The 14493-nt window shown below is 42.7% G+C and overlaps 1 protein-coding gene across 1 annotated transcript; it reads right to left on the bottom strand.

Moving 5' to 3' along the window:
- Nucleotides 1-1025: 1025 nt before the first annotated feature.
- On the bottom strand, nucleotides 1026-14114 carry naaladl1 (N-acetylated alpha-linked acidic dipeptidase like 1). Its single transcript, XM_080468238.1, has 19 exons — nucleotides 13766-14114; nucleotides 12919-13091; nucleotides 12494-12615; nucleotides 10575-10694; nucleotides 9979-10171; nucleotides 9788-9881; nucleotides 9600-9704; nucleotides 6197-6282; nucleotides 5908-6027; nucleotides 5735-5820; nucleotides 5226-5289; nucleotides 4896-4963; nucleotides 4727-4818; nucleotides 3338-3431; nucleotides 3104-3185; nucleotides 2841-3014; nucleotides 2567-2654; nucleotides 2369-2461; nucleotides 1026-1634 (listed from the first exon to the last, which is right to left on the bottom strand). Exons 1-19 carry the CDS (start codon nucleotides 13963-13965, stop codon nucleotides 1457-1459), a joined length of 2232 nt encoding a protein of 743 aa, XP_080324364.1. The 5' UTR covers nucleotides 13966-14114; the 3' UTR covers nucleotides 1026-1456.
- Between the last annotated feature and the right edge of the window lie 379 nt (nucleotides 14115-14493).

The following is a 14493-nucleotide window of genomic DNA, read 5'->3' as shown; positions in this document are numbered from 1 at the left end:
TAAACTTGTCAGAGCAGGAAGGTCTGTGGGCCCCACATTTGATCCTTCCTGCTCTAAAACATGCTTCAGAGCTCCCAACAACCAGAACTCCACCCAGCGTTCAATTAGCAGCTTTGGTAACAGCAATCACAGATGTGTACAACCCCAGGAAGACTTGCTCCCGATGCGTTTTTCTGACCCCTGGTGGAATAAAACAAAAGTCTTGTAGTTTGATTACAACAGGGGCAGCAAGAGGAATCTGCAGCCCATGCAGTACAGCTGGGTAGGTGCAGGTTGTCCTTCATTGGTATTATCATTTATTCTTGTTTTCATCGTGTTACTATTTCACGGAGCTCTTGTGAACTGGAAGATCACCGCATTAATCCTCCAGACGACATGAGCGACGCCTGGCAGCCAATGAGAACATTAACATGTTTACTTCCCTTTAAAATTAGAATTTGTTTCATGCTGGATGAGCACTTTTAGCTCTTCTGCTGCTGCTGTTTGTAGATTGTTCATAAAGTTTCTTTTTAGAACATCATCGTCCAACAACTAACTGATGGAACGCCAGCTGAACGCAATGAAACTCAAACTGTTCAACTTCTCATTGAAAGTCTGGCAAATGCGTACCATTCACCTCACAACCTCAGTCGTGCTTTTCATTCATTTATTTCATGTGTTAGTTGTTTCTTGTGCAATTATTTGTGTTTAAATGTGTGGTACATCTTGACAATAAGAGACAACCTGAATGAACAAAGGTCCGTTTGTACTTCAACTAGTGCAGCCGGAGGGATATTTACAATAGAAATTCAGTTTTAAATCAGTGACTCTCAACTGGTGGGTCGCCACCCAAAAAATAGAAAAAGATAAAAATCAATGTTGCATCATGTAATTTGGCTCATTAACAGTCAGCAGATTGTAAGTCCAGGAAGTCAGGGTGTTCACGTATTCTAATTGATCATGGCATGTTGATGTTGATTTTATGAAATCGAGGATAAAGTTGTATGAAAACAACTACGTGTGGACAACATGTGGACTTATATTTTGAAACTACATCTTAATTTTATTGGATATTTGTGCATAAAAACATAGTTTGAGTCTAAAGTTTCAGGATTCTTTTAATCATGACAGTGACTATTTCCGTCTCTACATCCTGATTTATCGATCAATGTTTATTTTGTTTGTGTTGGCATAGTACAGCATTGTATTTGACGATCACAAATTCAAACTATATCCTTTTTTTTTTTCACTTCAACAGACCAGTCGACCAGTCAAAATGCCAGTCGAGGACCACTAATTTAAATGAATGTATGAAAAAACAAATGGCACCATCTCTCTTTAAACCACAGCAGTTGTGGTTGGCACTTTATTAAAAAAGTTGCATTGTGCTTAAAAATCTCCTGCCTCTGGTGAACTGTCTCAATATGCACCAGAGATGATTCCTGAGATAGTGTTTTGTCTTGCTCCCGATGGGTGTTCATATGACCTCTGCCAGCATGCTGGCGGCGCCCTCGATGGCTTGGCTCAGCACTGACAGGTGGTAGTGGACTCTCTCCCAGTCGCTGGGCTGTTCTGAGGACTCGGCGTTGGCGAAGGCATCAGCCAAACCCGGGAACGTGGCGTTGCCGGCGCTACTCGAGGCCCAGATGACGTGTCTGTGGGACACATAATGAGAGACACTGTTCACCATGCAGCAGGTCACTGTTCTAATAAAAGTTGAATAAAGACTTATGTAACTTCTAATGATTTAATAATGTGTGTAAACGTGCATGTAACTTTATATGAGAGATTCAAGAAGCCTTCATGAAGACTTGGTGTATCAACACAGTTTAAACTGAAAATTTCACTTTTGTACTTGAACAAGCGGAACCAGAACTTTTACATTTATTTCTACTCAAGTAAAGTGTGTGAGTATGTTTGCCGGTTCTACAAAGTGTCAAATAATGTCTGACATCCCACCGCGTGCTTGTAATTATGTAGTTTCTCACCATGTCACCCAGAACAAAGCATTTGAACAAAAGAATAGTTATTGTTTTAGACAATTTTTTTTAACAAAAAGAAGAAGAAACACTGTGTAAAAGTATGAGTATGTATAGTATAGTAAAGTATAGCTCCAGGGGCAGCCTTCTTAGTACCTCCTGCCTTCAAGTGCTATTGATCATTCAATTCAACTTTATTTATATAGGCACCACATACAACACAGATGTCACCACTGATGTCAAGTTGCCATCCTTTTTGACTTTACTTTGAAGATATTTTTTGTATGTTTATAAAGCAACATGAAGATGCAGAAATAAATACATTAGGAACTAATAGGACAGCAGGTTTAATTTTCAGCACTTTTGTATGGCTCCTCTAACTTTGACTCCTGGTGCCACCATCTTCTCACCTGAATGCGTATTTTTCCGGAAAGGCCTGCGGGTTCAGGAAAGCTCTGTCGAACAGCATGAGCTGGTCATTGATCCTCCGGACTTTCAACGGTCTATGGAAGAGACAGAAATGGTTTTTTTTTGAGGTCGCACATATATATATATATATATATGCATGGTTGAGGATTTGTATGCACACTCAGACTGTGAACACCCACGTTTCATTTGCCAGGTCTGAACTGTGGATCAACTGGTCCAAAGCGTTGGCTGTAGCGCGAAAGCTGGCGACTGCCCATTTTATTGGCTCTGAAAGACAGAACGGATCAATTCAGCTTCTCTGCGTAGACTTTGTCTCCTCCGATCAACTTGTGAACCAGTCCTCTTGTGGCAGGAGAACTTCTGAATACAGTTTCACCTTGGCCTAAAGTCAAACCTGCAGAAGTAGCACTGCCTCAAATGAGACATTAATCTCTCTAATTGTCTTTTGCTTACCCATGGAGATGCCCCTGATTTGAAGTTGGTCCTGGTAAAGTGTCACTGCAGTGTTGAGGTAGTCCTCCAGACTCTCAGCGTAGTCGCTACAGTTCAGCGGCAGCACCAGACTGTCGGCAAGTCGCAACAGGATGCTTCCGGCTGTCCTTGTGACGGCTTGGTGGCCGAAAAAGCCTGAAAATAAGGTTTGACTATGAGGTTATGAAAAAGTTGGCAACTTCACCACCAGAAAAGACAATCAGAAGAAGACGAGGAACGCTCACCAGGATCAATGAAATTTGAGGCGTAGTGAAAGGTGTCGTACGCTGTGTGGTACGCAGGGTAAATCCTGGCATTCGTTTTAGTCTGTGTGAAGAGGAACATCAGAATGAGAGCCAACCATCCATCCATCCATCCATTGAAAGAGTCTACACTTGACATTGAGCACATAGGCAACTACTCCACCCCCCAAAAAAACAACCCAATGTAATTAATAGTATCTAAGATGTTTTTATTACCCTGTCATATGTGTATGAAAGATCCATGGCAGCGATTCCCAGGTAATGAACAAAAGCGGCATAATCGCTTCCTGCGCCTGTCAGATAGCCCATTCTGTGGAGGGAGGACACAACACATGACGCGTCTTTCACTGTGAGAGGTGGGAACAATAGAGCTGCCATTTCCGTGGAGAATGCATCCAGTTGAATCAAATCACTTCGCAGAGTAAATCACATTGTCACCACAGACCGTACAACACAGACATGCAAAATTTGATTTTTATTTCCAAATGGACACTCCTCACATCATATAATACCTACACACTCTTTACCTTAAAGTCTATAGTATAGCTTTTCATTTGTTCTTGTTGCATGTACTATGTTGATTGTTTGTCTTAGATCGTCTCTCAGTGTTTGTCCTGTGATGGACTGCAAACCTGCCCACAGTCCGCTTGGATCATCCTGCTACCCTGAACTGGATAAATCTGTATAGAGAATGGATGAATTGATTTTTTTTTAAATTCCATCCTTCACTTAAAGAATATTTACTTTTTTTTTTTTTAATCACATAGAAGATGACATGCTGGTAAACACTTTTCTGTTTAAAATTCTTCATTTGGTTCTGTTATCCAATCGTCTATCTTCCTGAAGTAACCTGAAGTAGTTTCCTTAATGATAGCCTTTCTTTTTAAATGATAAACTATCATTCTTGAAACACAGAGTTGAAAAGAAAGTCTCACCCTGACTGAAATCTGTGCAGCAGGAGATCAAAAATGTTAAATGTTGGTATTAATCATGCTGAATTATGTAAACTGTCATGATCATACATTGTAAATCCAGCCTGCCACCTCTTCTGAATACTGAGCAATAGTGCATTCATGGAGATGATGTAAATATATGAAAACCGCAGTGTTGACATCAGGTTTACTTCTCTTGTGTTTCCCACTTTCTTAATGAAAAGCTCAGAATACATATTTCCCCTGCACTTAGGTTGGAACTTTCCCACTTCTCAGTTATCCATGAGTGCATCACAAGGATTCTACTATACTCAGTACTGTCCAAAGTCTTGCATGTTTTCATCATGTCCTTGCTGTGAAACACCTGAATGTGATTTATGGTAATAATTCAGCTTTGTAGAAACATTGATAACTGACAACTCTTTAGAATCAGGTTTGTTGAAGGTTGCGCAAGACAGAAGACCCTCCAGGACCAGAACTTGACGGTCCTTCTACAGATCCGTGGTTTCCACACTGCAGATACGTTGTTTTGGAAATTATGAAAAATGCTTCCAATCCCAGTCAGAAAACATATATTCTATAGTATTTCTGAATATTCTATCTGTAATTTGTAGGCTATGTGTACTAGAGTCAAACCACATACAGTATAAGGGGCCAATAATGTTGTTATCACCTGGGAATGAGTCCATGGGCCGTGCTGGTCCTGTTGGAATAATGCATCCAGTTGTCATACACAGATGTAGAGTGCAGTCCAGGTGCAGTCACCTGGAGAACAAACATAAATGTTACAGACTGCTGATGTCCTCATGAACCAATGTGAGGCAGTTTGTTGGACAATGTACCCCTTTTGTGGCTTTGAATATGACGTTCTGCATTGACGGCATGGCTGAGGCTCTGAGCGTAGCGTTGGCTGACAGGCAGGAGATAAAGGAAGGTTTTAGATGAGCATTGCTATCAACCTCTGAGCAAGGCGACCAAACAACCATCATCAACAAATAGTCTGGTTTCTGCAATACCTTAGTGTCCATATGGAATTATCAACTTTTTTTTTAATGGAAACTCAAAGAATATTTAATATCTTTCAGGTTTTTTTTCCCATGGTGCAGGTGGTGATCGATACTCGTTCAACAAAGCATGCACAAGTATCACGAGCAGAATAGGAGGCTGCTCACCAAACACAGCTATGTCCACGTTAATGTAAGCAACGGTGCGTTCGCTGAGCTTGGTGTAGTATTGCTGAAGAAGAGACGAGATCATTGTCAATGCACAGATACATATGTTGCTAAAATAAAAAACAAACAGGTTTGTTGGTTAGGAGAAAATACTTGTGGTGCAATAATGAATGACTGAGATGGAAAAACATTTGAATGCTGTCAATGTTCCCAAATGAGAAGGTTTAGAGCTCTACTAAAATCCCAATGTGATGTCACTTAAAATGGCATGTGTTCTTTCATATGGGAACTGATATTCCTTAATGAGGCACTCTGTGATTAACCAACCTTACCATTGTCTTCGTTAACTTGAACAAACAGCAGAATTCTATGTGCATACATGCAATGACCATCAATGATGTTGACCTTAAAATTTCACCAGTGTGTTGTCTTGTACAGGAAACCCCTCAACTGGGAAATTAGACTTTTCTAACAGGTACATTTAGAGCGAAAGCACCATTGTAAATCACCTCTGTGTATTCAGCAGATCCGATAAGGCCAAACTCCTCCGCTCCCCAGCTTCCAAAGATAATGGACCTGCGAGGCCTCCATTTGCCTACCGCAGAGAGATCAACCCTTCATCCAGCACCAGAAACACACCAAAGAATGGACCACACATCCCAGCTGATAAAACGTTCCTCACCCTGCTTCACCATCCTGCCCAGAATCCTGGACAGCTCCAGCATGACAGACGTCCCGCTGCTCGGGTCGATGGCGCCGTGGACCCAGCTGTCCCTGTGGTTCCCATAGATCACATACCTGTCTGTGGACACACACACACACACACACACACACACACACACACACACACACACACACACACACACACACACACACACACACACACACACACACACACACACACACACACACACACACATATTAGCAAGCTGAAAGTGTTGATAAGGAATTGCTGGTTTGGGCTCCCTCACCTGGCTCAACACTTCCTCTGATTACTCCCATCACATTGGAGGAGTTTTTCTGCCCAGCCTGGTTGTAGATGTCCAATTTCACATCACTGCAAGAAAAATTCCAACTTCTCTGAATCATGTTGCAACAAAGATAAGACGGACAAAGACTCTCCACTGCAGCAGGATGTAGAAAAAAACAACAACTGAACAAGTAAAGAAAGAAGCCAATTTAGCCTCTCATCACATTATTACCTAAATTATATATACAAACTATTGGAGGTGTGGATGCCTACATTGTAGAAGTAATTTAATCCCCGGAAAAAAAAAGAAGAAGAAGGTTGGGACATTTTGTAAATTCAAGTAAAAAAATTCAAGTAAAAATTTAAGTAAAAAACCAAAACAAAAAACAATGCAATACATTAAATAGTAAAAAAAAATTATCAAAAAAATGTTTAGCTTTAACACTCTCTTATAATAACTGTATTTAAATGTCCCGGACGTGAGGTGACAAATTGCAGAAATTTTGAGGGATTCATCTTCTTTAGTGTAGCTTTAAGCGTGAAATTGTTCAACTTCTTTTCCAGAGGTTTTGCTCGAGGAAGCAAAATTTGGAAACGTTTTTTATTGGTGATCGGTCGACACAGCAGGCAGGTCAGTTCAGCGCACACACTCATCTACTGAAAAACTATAATGTTGTGATTCATACAGTTTTGTACCTCAGTACTGAAGGCAACAGCTTCTTTGTTTCTGTGTTTGTATTTGTCTTCTTCTTTACATGATACACTTCTAAACTGTGTTTGTGGATTGCATGTTGAACTGTGTTCACAGATAGTGTTTCATGCAGTGGTTTCCTGTTTTAAATCCTGCCCTTTCTTATTAATGCACTAATACCCGAGGGCTCAAATATCCCAATCATCCAACATTGACTTTTGACCTCGTCCCGTGCACTGTGCTTGATGATATCATACAATGTAAAAATCACATAACTTCTTCCATTAGAGAGCTTTTTAAATCAATTCAATTCTCTCGTCTCCACAAGCTCCAGTGCATTCACAATAGCGCTGTCCACGGGGGGTCCAGCTGGGCCAAGGTCCTAGCGACGGGGGGACCCCCTCCCTCAGAACCCTCCCTGCCTTACCTCACCTTATATTACCCCACAATAGGGAACAGTGGGGCGGTGCCTAGGTGGGGGGTCCAGGCTACTTAATTGCGGTCTGGGTCCTCCCCCGACTTTGCACCACCCACAATTTTAACCACACTTAGTCATGTAGGGTCTTGAGGGGGTAAGCCGCTTTCGGGGTTCTGCCGCTTGTCAGCGGTAGAACGCCCGGGCCCCGCTACCCCCCAATTTTAAACCGCACCATAGACACACACATCGCATCCACCTTTTCAAAACACAAAAACACACCCTTACATACATCCAACACACATATAGGGCAGGGGAAGGGCGGGAGACGTGGCTCCCCCCAGCACCTCCCGCTGGGGTCCCGCCCCGGCCCGGGGTGAGTGCGGCTGGAGTGCGGGGGGCGCGCTCCCTCGGGCGCGGCGCTTGTGGGGGGGCTGGGGTGCGGTGCTCCTTCTCCACTTGCTGTTGGATTGGTGGAGGTTGGGATACCGCGGTGGCCGGGAGGGGGCCCGGCCGGCGGCCTGAGGGTGCGAGAGTCATCACTCCCCCCCCCCGTTCCGTGTGTGTGTGTGTGTGTGTGTGTGGGTGTGTGGGTGTGTGGGTGGGTGTGTGGGTGTGTGTGTGGGTGTGTGTGTGTGCGGGGTGGGTCATGGGTTGGGTTTCCCAATCAAGACCCAGGGGGAGGGGTTATGGGGCGGGTGGATTATGAGGCTCCTGGGGGTGTAGAGTTGACTGTTCTCCGACCGGGGCCTGCGCCGGGCTTCGCTTTCCTGGGTCTGGGGGCGGGGCTGGTCCGGGGCGCGGCGGCTGGGGCCGTCTCTGCCTTACCGGGTTGGGGGGGGCGGTGGGTGGGCCTGTTCCCGGGGGTGCGGTGGGACTCGCCGCCGGGGTTGGGGGGGCTCTCGGCCCGCTCGGCCCGGGGGCCCTGCTCCGGCCTTTTCTCGGCTTGGCGGCTTGGGTCGGGGCCTGGGGCCCTGTGCCCTTTGTCCTTCTCTTGTGGGCCCCTCTTGCCTGGGGGGGATTCCTCTCTGCATTCTCCGTCGGGTGCTTTTTGGGCGGGGGCGGGGCTCTCTGGGGTGGTTCGCTGGGGTCTCCCCGGGCCTGGGGGGCTTCTGTCTGCCGGGGTGGCGGTGTCCGGGCGCGGTGGCCTCGGACCCCGGGGTGTCACCACGGGTCCCCCCACAACAGTTCCGGCCACACCCAGTGGACAAGCCACACACACTCACATACACGCACACACACACACACACACTTTCACTCCTCACGAAAGGTGCTTCTGAAGTTGCTTGTTGTCTGTCATCATTTGCTCAAACTTTAAAAATCATGTTCCTCTTTTGTTGTTGCCTCTTTGTTATTTCATGTTCCTGCTTCACGTTACTGTCTAGATAGAGCTGCTCAGGCTGGTTAAATCTAGGAAATCATCTTACTGTTTAGATAGAGCTGCTCAGGCTGGTTAAATCTAGGAAATCATCTTACTGTCTAGATAGAGCTGCTCAGGCTGGTTCAATCTAATAACAGTTGGAAAGTATTTGGATGAGTGTGATTATTGCAAATAATATATGTAGCACAACAAGGACATTGTATGTTATCCCCTTCCCCCCACCCCCCTCCCCCCTCCCCCCTCGACTTTCTTCTCTCTCTTCTCTTCTCTCTCTCTTTGTGCGTTCCCCCCCGGTCGTGTACGGCAGCCATGCCAGCTTCTGACGGAGAAGGCAACAGGAGGAGACTCCAGGTCTCTCCCTGTTGCAAGACCAAAAACTGTTCTGACTCCGAAGGCTCTCAATCACATCATATTGTTGGCCCAAGCTGCCGAACAGGACAAGGGCACGGAAAAAAAAAAAAAAAAAAAACAATAGCGCTGTCCAGCTTATTACAAAAATTCAAAACACTGCCACAACCTGCTTTCCCTGCACTGGGCTCCCTGCTCCTCCAACAATACAAGATCCTCACACAACCAGTGCATCCATGGTAACTTTGAACGAGTTGTAGGTTTTTCAAAGTGTTGAATTTCCTCCCTATTTACCTCTAAGACACTCTGCCGTTATTAAAGTATTTTTCATACATAGTTATGACACTGACTGGTCGCCATCTGGTTGCAATATGTTCCTCCAGCTGCTTCTCAAGTGACTCTTTAGCCTGTTGTCGTCCCTGTCTTGATTTTTTGGGGAATCTGGTCTGTGTGCAATGTAATGAAAGAAAATATAGACTATGATTATTAAAATTTTTTTTGAAAGTAAACAAACTAACATCTTCCAGAGATTTTAATAGGTCTTATCAGAGATGTATGGATCAGTGTACCTGTTGTTGAAAGCTGAATCCGGTTTGAATCCCGGGCCTCCAAAGTTGTAGGTACAATTGAACGACCCCTGCCAGTCATCAGGAGCCACTTCACCACCCAACTCACTGAAAGGACGACGGTAAAATAGTAAAGTTTGAAGCCTTCAGCAGACATCTATTCCAGAAGCAGGATCATTGTTCTCACAAACCAGATTAATCTGTAGGCATCCTCAAATCCGATCGGCTGAGTGGGGATGGGAGGGATCCCGGTTATATCCTCAACTGGAATTCTGTAGGTTCCCTCTACAACAAACATAAATAGTCCCCCGTAATTGAGACAAACTCCAAATACTCAAATGAGCACACTGTAAAATCAAATCAGATAATTGCAGCCATATACCTCTGGCAGCCAGGTAAGGCGTGAGCAGGTCTCCATAGTCAGTTGCATAACCTCCTCTCTCTACACCCGAGGGTGGCATGTACCAGGAGTGAGGATACGTCTCATTGATGTCCGACATGAGTCCATCATTGATATCCAGAGGTTCCGTGTAGACGAGCACCCCGATGACTCCATAGGGTGCACCATTGATAGCCTGGATGAGATACACACAGCAGTTTGGCTATATATATATATTTTTATTTTTTTTCCATGATTGTCACTGATAACAGCCTTTTATTTCAGTTCACTGCAATAGCATCAGTGAATCTGAAGAAGATTTTATCTGTTCTTCATTGGATCTTTGTTCTGTAAATAACGGATTACATAACTGATCATAAATCTAAACACTAACATAGTTCCACATCTCTTCATGATCTCATAACTAAAGATAACGTGTGATGCCAGTTGGCAAAGCACTCAAAGCTCCAACTATCAGGCAGCTCTATCAATGGAGGTTCTGCGTCTTCAGAACTATTTTCTTTTTTCCAGATTTCTGCCGACGAAATCCCCAAACATAATCGCGATCTGGAAGCTCCACACAGGCAACAGTGACTCACTTTCGCTGCCCTCCCTGCTCCACCATATCTGGTGATGGCAATGGTTCCTCTGAGGTCCAGTGTATCATTCAGCCGCTTGTAGTCGCTTGGTTTCCCCTGATTGGCATAAACCAGTTTCCCCTAAAACAGGAAGAAAGATCAACACTGTCAGCAGCAGCAAGTACAAAAAAACCCCCAAAAAACAGAGGGCCCAACCAAAATTTGAATGATTAGATCTCTTTTAGATTACCATTTTCATCCTCCCAGTTGCCTCTTTAACAGATCACACTGACCTTGTTATTTAATTCAACATTACACCTTGTGCTTTAACTTCATGATGGCGTCTCTTTCACAATCCAGATCCAGTTTTAGTGCTTTTTATTTCTCTATTCATTGTGCATTTAATCTGATTGGCTCATTTTGATAGCATCATAGTCATACTAAAATGTTTACAATGTTATTCCTACTTGATAAGGCATTCAAAAGGTTTTAACCTTTGACAATCATAATTAAGAATAATACATTTTTAGGACCCATGAATCTACAATCAAAATGAAAAATTAAAGATTGAGTCTGTGATTTTTAACAATCATAAGTGAATGGCGCTGGATAAGAAGGTAAGGCGGATGGATCTGGCTTATTGTTCTGCTTCTACTTTTGTTTTGCTACCGACAGTAGTGGAACAGAACTCTGCCGCATCTTTATTGCTTTCTTGTCTCTCTGTAAATCTCTATGACAGGAAAGCTCCGCCACTTTGCCAGTAAGGTCAGCGTTATGACCATCATGTGGTTTTTTATTGTCTCAGTTAGTCAATATACGTCATCGGAGAACAGGGAGTCCCAGAAACACAGCCTTTAAGAGATATATATGAACAAACATGCAGTAAAATACAATATTACTTCTGCCCCACTTTACTGGTGCACACTGCTAGACAAGACCCTTAAGTGCACCCTGTGAATTCTTTATTTCTTCTTTAATTTACAAACGGGGACCATTAAGTTAACTGTGAAGATGAAGGTGACATGAATGAAAGTCGTATGCATGAACCTCCTTTTATCATTATTAGAACAATTATTGAACGCCTACAAACATAGAAGATCTATTAACTCTTGGTTTCAAAAGTCCCTGTGTCTAGAAAGAGCTTCACAATTTCGACCTGCATGGAAGGTATGCTGATCTACGATGGTCAGAAATATCGATTCATCAATTTCCTAAAGAAAATAAAGTGTAGTCTCACCTACTGTGTCTCTCGTGCAGGTCAAATATAGGTAATATTATTCTGATTGTGGACTAATTCACACTGGCACCAGCTGTTTGTCAGTCCTGTGATTAGATACTAGGGTTCATTTTTGCATCGCACACTGAGATGACTGCATGAGGGCAAATTGGCAGCTTTTTGAAATTAAAAAAAAATGTATTAAAAATAAATAAATAAATAAAAAAATAACAATAATAAATCCTAGCAGATCTTTTGAGGTGCCCTGTCAAGCTCAAACACTTCAAACGCCATTCCTCTGAAGTTATTACATTTTGACATGATGCCTTAATACACTTCAATTGCATTAAAACAAAAAGCACAGCAGAATAGTTTTTTTAAAGTAACTAAAATTCTGAAACACATTATAGCATAGATAAAATATATGGATAATACAAATTAAATAAAACATTTTAAACAAGTAAAAGGATAAAGTATGTGTAGTATAACAGACATTAAAAGACAGTGAAACTGTGTAGAGTAAAAACGCCACAGCTCGTGTGGTACTGAGGGCCAAAGAGAACAGGTGGGTTTTAAGATGCATTTTAAAAAAAGACGGGGGGTTTTAGATTTAAAAATAAACAAATGGATTTTAAAAGGATAAAATCAAATCTGTAAAATCTTAATAGTTACTTCCTGAATTCATTGCTTTGCGGTCTGTGAAGTTCAATCGAGGACCTCTTACCCTTGGGTGTCCTGCAGGGGAGTACGCGGCGTATGGCTGCACCACCTCAGGATCATCTTGGTCTGGAAAATAACTCTTCTCCTTTTCTCTGGCAGTGTACAGCACAGTATCAGATGGGTTCACTGGTAGATAGACAGTGAGAATTGAGAAGACATAAAAACCCTGTTTAATTGACAGAAACTAGACTCAAGATAAAGTTGTTGTAGTTGCTTATAGTCCTGTCAACTTTATTATTGCCTCACTGCAGCGCGTTTGGTTAATCATCCACAAGCCTTGACACATATCATAATATTTAAATTCCAGCAGAATTCACTAAGTTCAAGAGGAAATTCTGATCCAAGATTCTAAGGAATTTTGCTTTCAAACTTCAGGGACAAACTGAAAATACAGGTGTGCTTTTTCCTATCCTGAACTGTATGACTCACCTACGGTGACTTTATTGGGGTTATTGGCATCAGGGAAAGACAGATAGACGCTGTACTCCTCTCTCCAGGCCTGGTCCAGACCACTGTCAGGGTCCTGCCATCTCTTCAGCATGAACTCAACAGTCTTTTCATCTCCGGGGGAGGTGGCCATATGGGGAACTTTTGTCAGCTCCCTGTCCAGGAAGAGAAAGATGAATGTAAGCCCCCTTCAAGAGCTCGCTCATAGCCAAGACAGTCTGAAATCCTCCAGTGCTCTGAGTGGTGCAAATGTTTTACAAGGCTGAACTGCTTGTTCGATGTTATAAAAAAAGTCAATGTGGGAGAGGGTATGATTTAAACCAGGGGTGTCAAACACATTTTAATTCAGGGGCCACATGCAGCCAAATTTGATGTCAAGTTAGCCAGACTAGGAAAGAAGTAGCATGTTAACTTACATTATTGTCCACTCCAAATCCATTTATATGAAACAAAGAAGTAATACTACCTTCTTACAACATCAGCCTTAAAGAAAATATACTTTTTGCAACATTCTAGCTTTAAATGTTTTTGCCACCGACTTTGAGCTTTATTCGACTCCCAGTCAATCTGAATTCCTGTCCGCTACAGTCCTTCAAACTATGGTATACCGAAGTCCTATACTTCACAGAACAAAGGATTTCTCCAGAAATGTAGGATGCAGGTTTGACCAAATTCCCTCGAATAATCACTGACTTTAACTTTAGTTCTACTCTGCTGAAGTTGATTTCCAACCGTGCATCACTGATCTCAATTACAAGCATTGTTGCTGTTCAGTTCGGCAGTGTGATGTCTGCCACTGAAATGTTAATGACATTATTCATCAACTGACCTCAGGTTTTCTTCAAGCTGGCTGCGATCCACCTCAGATATGAACTTCTGAATGAGATTCTCATCCAAATCCTTTGCTATGTCGTTCACCCAGGATGGGGCTGAGCTGCCACTCTGTGTGATGCCAAAGTGACCGATCAGGATGCCAACTGTCAGAATGGCAGCCCCACACGCAATCCCAATTAACACCTTTATAATCATCCTCTTCCTCTGTTGGGGATTCAGGAATGTACCTGACTGGGTGTTTTACCCAAAGGAAAAAAAGTTGCAATGGGCCAAATGGATTTCTGTGGATCCAATTTGAAGTGAGAGGAATACGCACCGCAGCAGCTGCTTTTGTACAATGCAATAGTTTAATCATTAATTTTTGCACAAATGGACTTTATCCCTTTGTGTATTTATTGAAAAAGGTGATAATAAATGTCCTCCAAAAGATTGTACTGTTTTTGGTTTGTTTTAAGATTTCTGGGAAAGGATTCTCCTGTTGATAAAGTAAGTGATACCAAGGATGAAAGACAGGATGTATTAGGACAAAATAGATAGAAACTTGAAAATTAATTCCTGAAAAAAGTTCAAAAAATGTCTATCATGTCATAGATTTTCACTAAAGATGTATATAAATTTAATTAAATTACATTTACGTGAATCTTTGGAGACTAAAATTTGTTTTATATACCAAGTAAGAGCAACCGTTGTAGACAGCATCCAGTTAGATCCAAAGAGAGAAAG

Source organism: Lipophrys pholis, assembly GCF_963383615.2.
Source record: "Lipophrys pholis genome assembly, chromosome: 7".
NCBI lineage: Eukaryota > Metazoa > Chordata > Actinopteri > Blenniiformes > Blenniidae > Lipophrys > Lipophrys pholis.
Note: the sequence above shows the minus strand (reverse complement) of the source record. Positions and strands in the feature narration are given on the sequence as shown.

Excerpts from the sequence above, each read along its gene's own strand:
- naaladl1 (XM_080468238.1), bottom strand. The coding sequence starts at position 13,965 with ATGATTATAAAGGTGTTAATTGGGATTGCGTGTGGGGCTGCCATTCTG. Across the intron at positions 13,092-13,765 it reads CAGCTTGAAGAAAACCTGAG|GGAGCTGACAAAAGTTCCCC; the intron begins GTCAGTTGATGA and ends CTTCCTGGACAG. Across the intron at positions 12,616-12,918 it reads CCCCAATAAAGTCACCGTAG|TGAACCCATCTGATACTGTG; the intron begins GTGAGTCATACA and ends TCTATCTACCAG.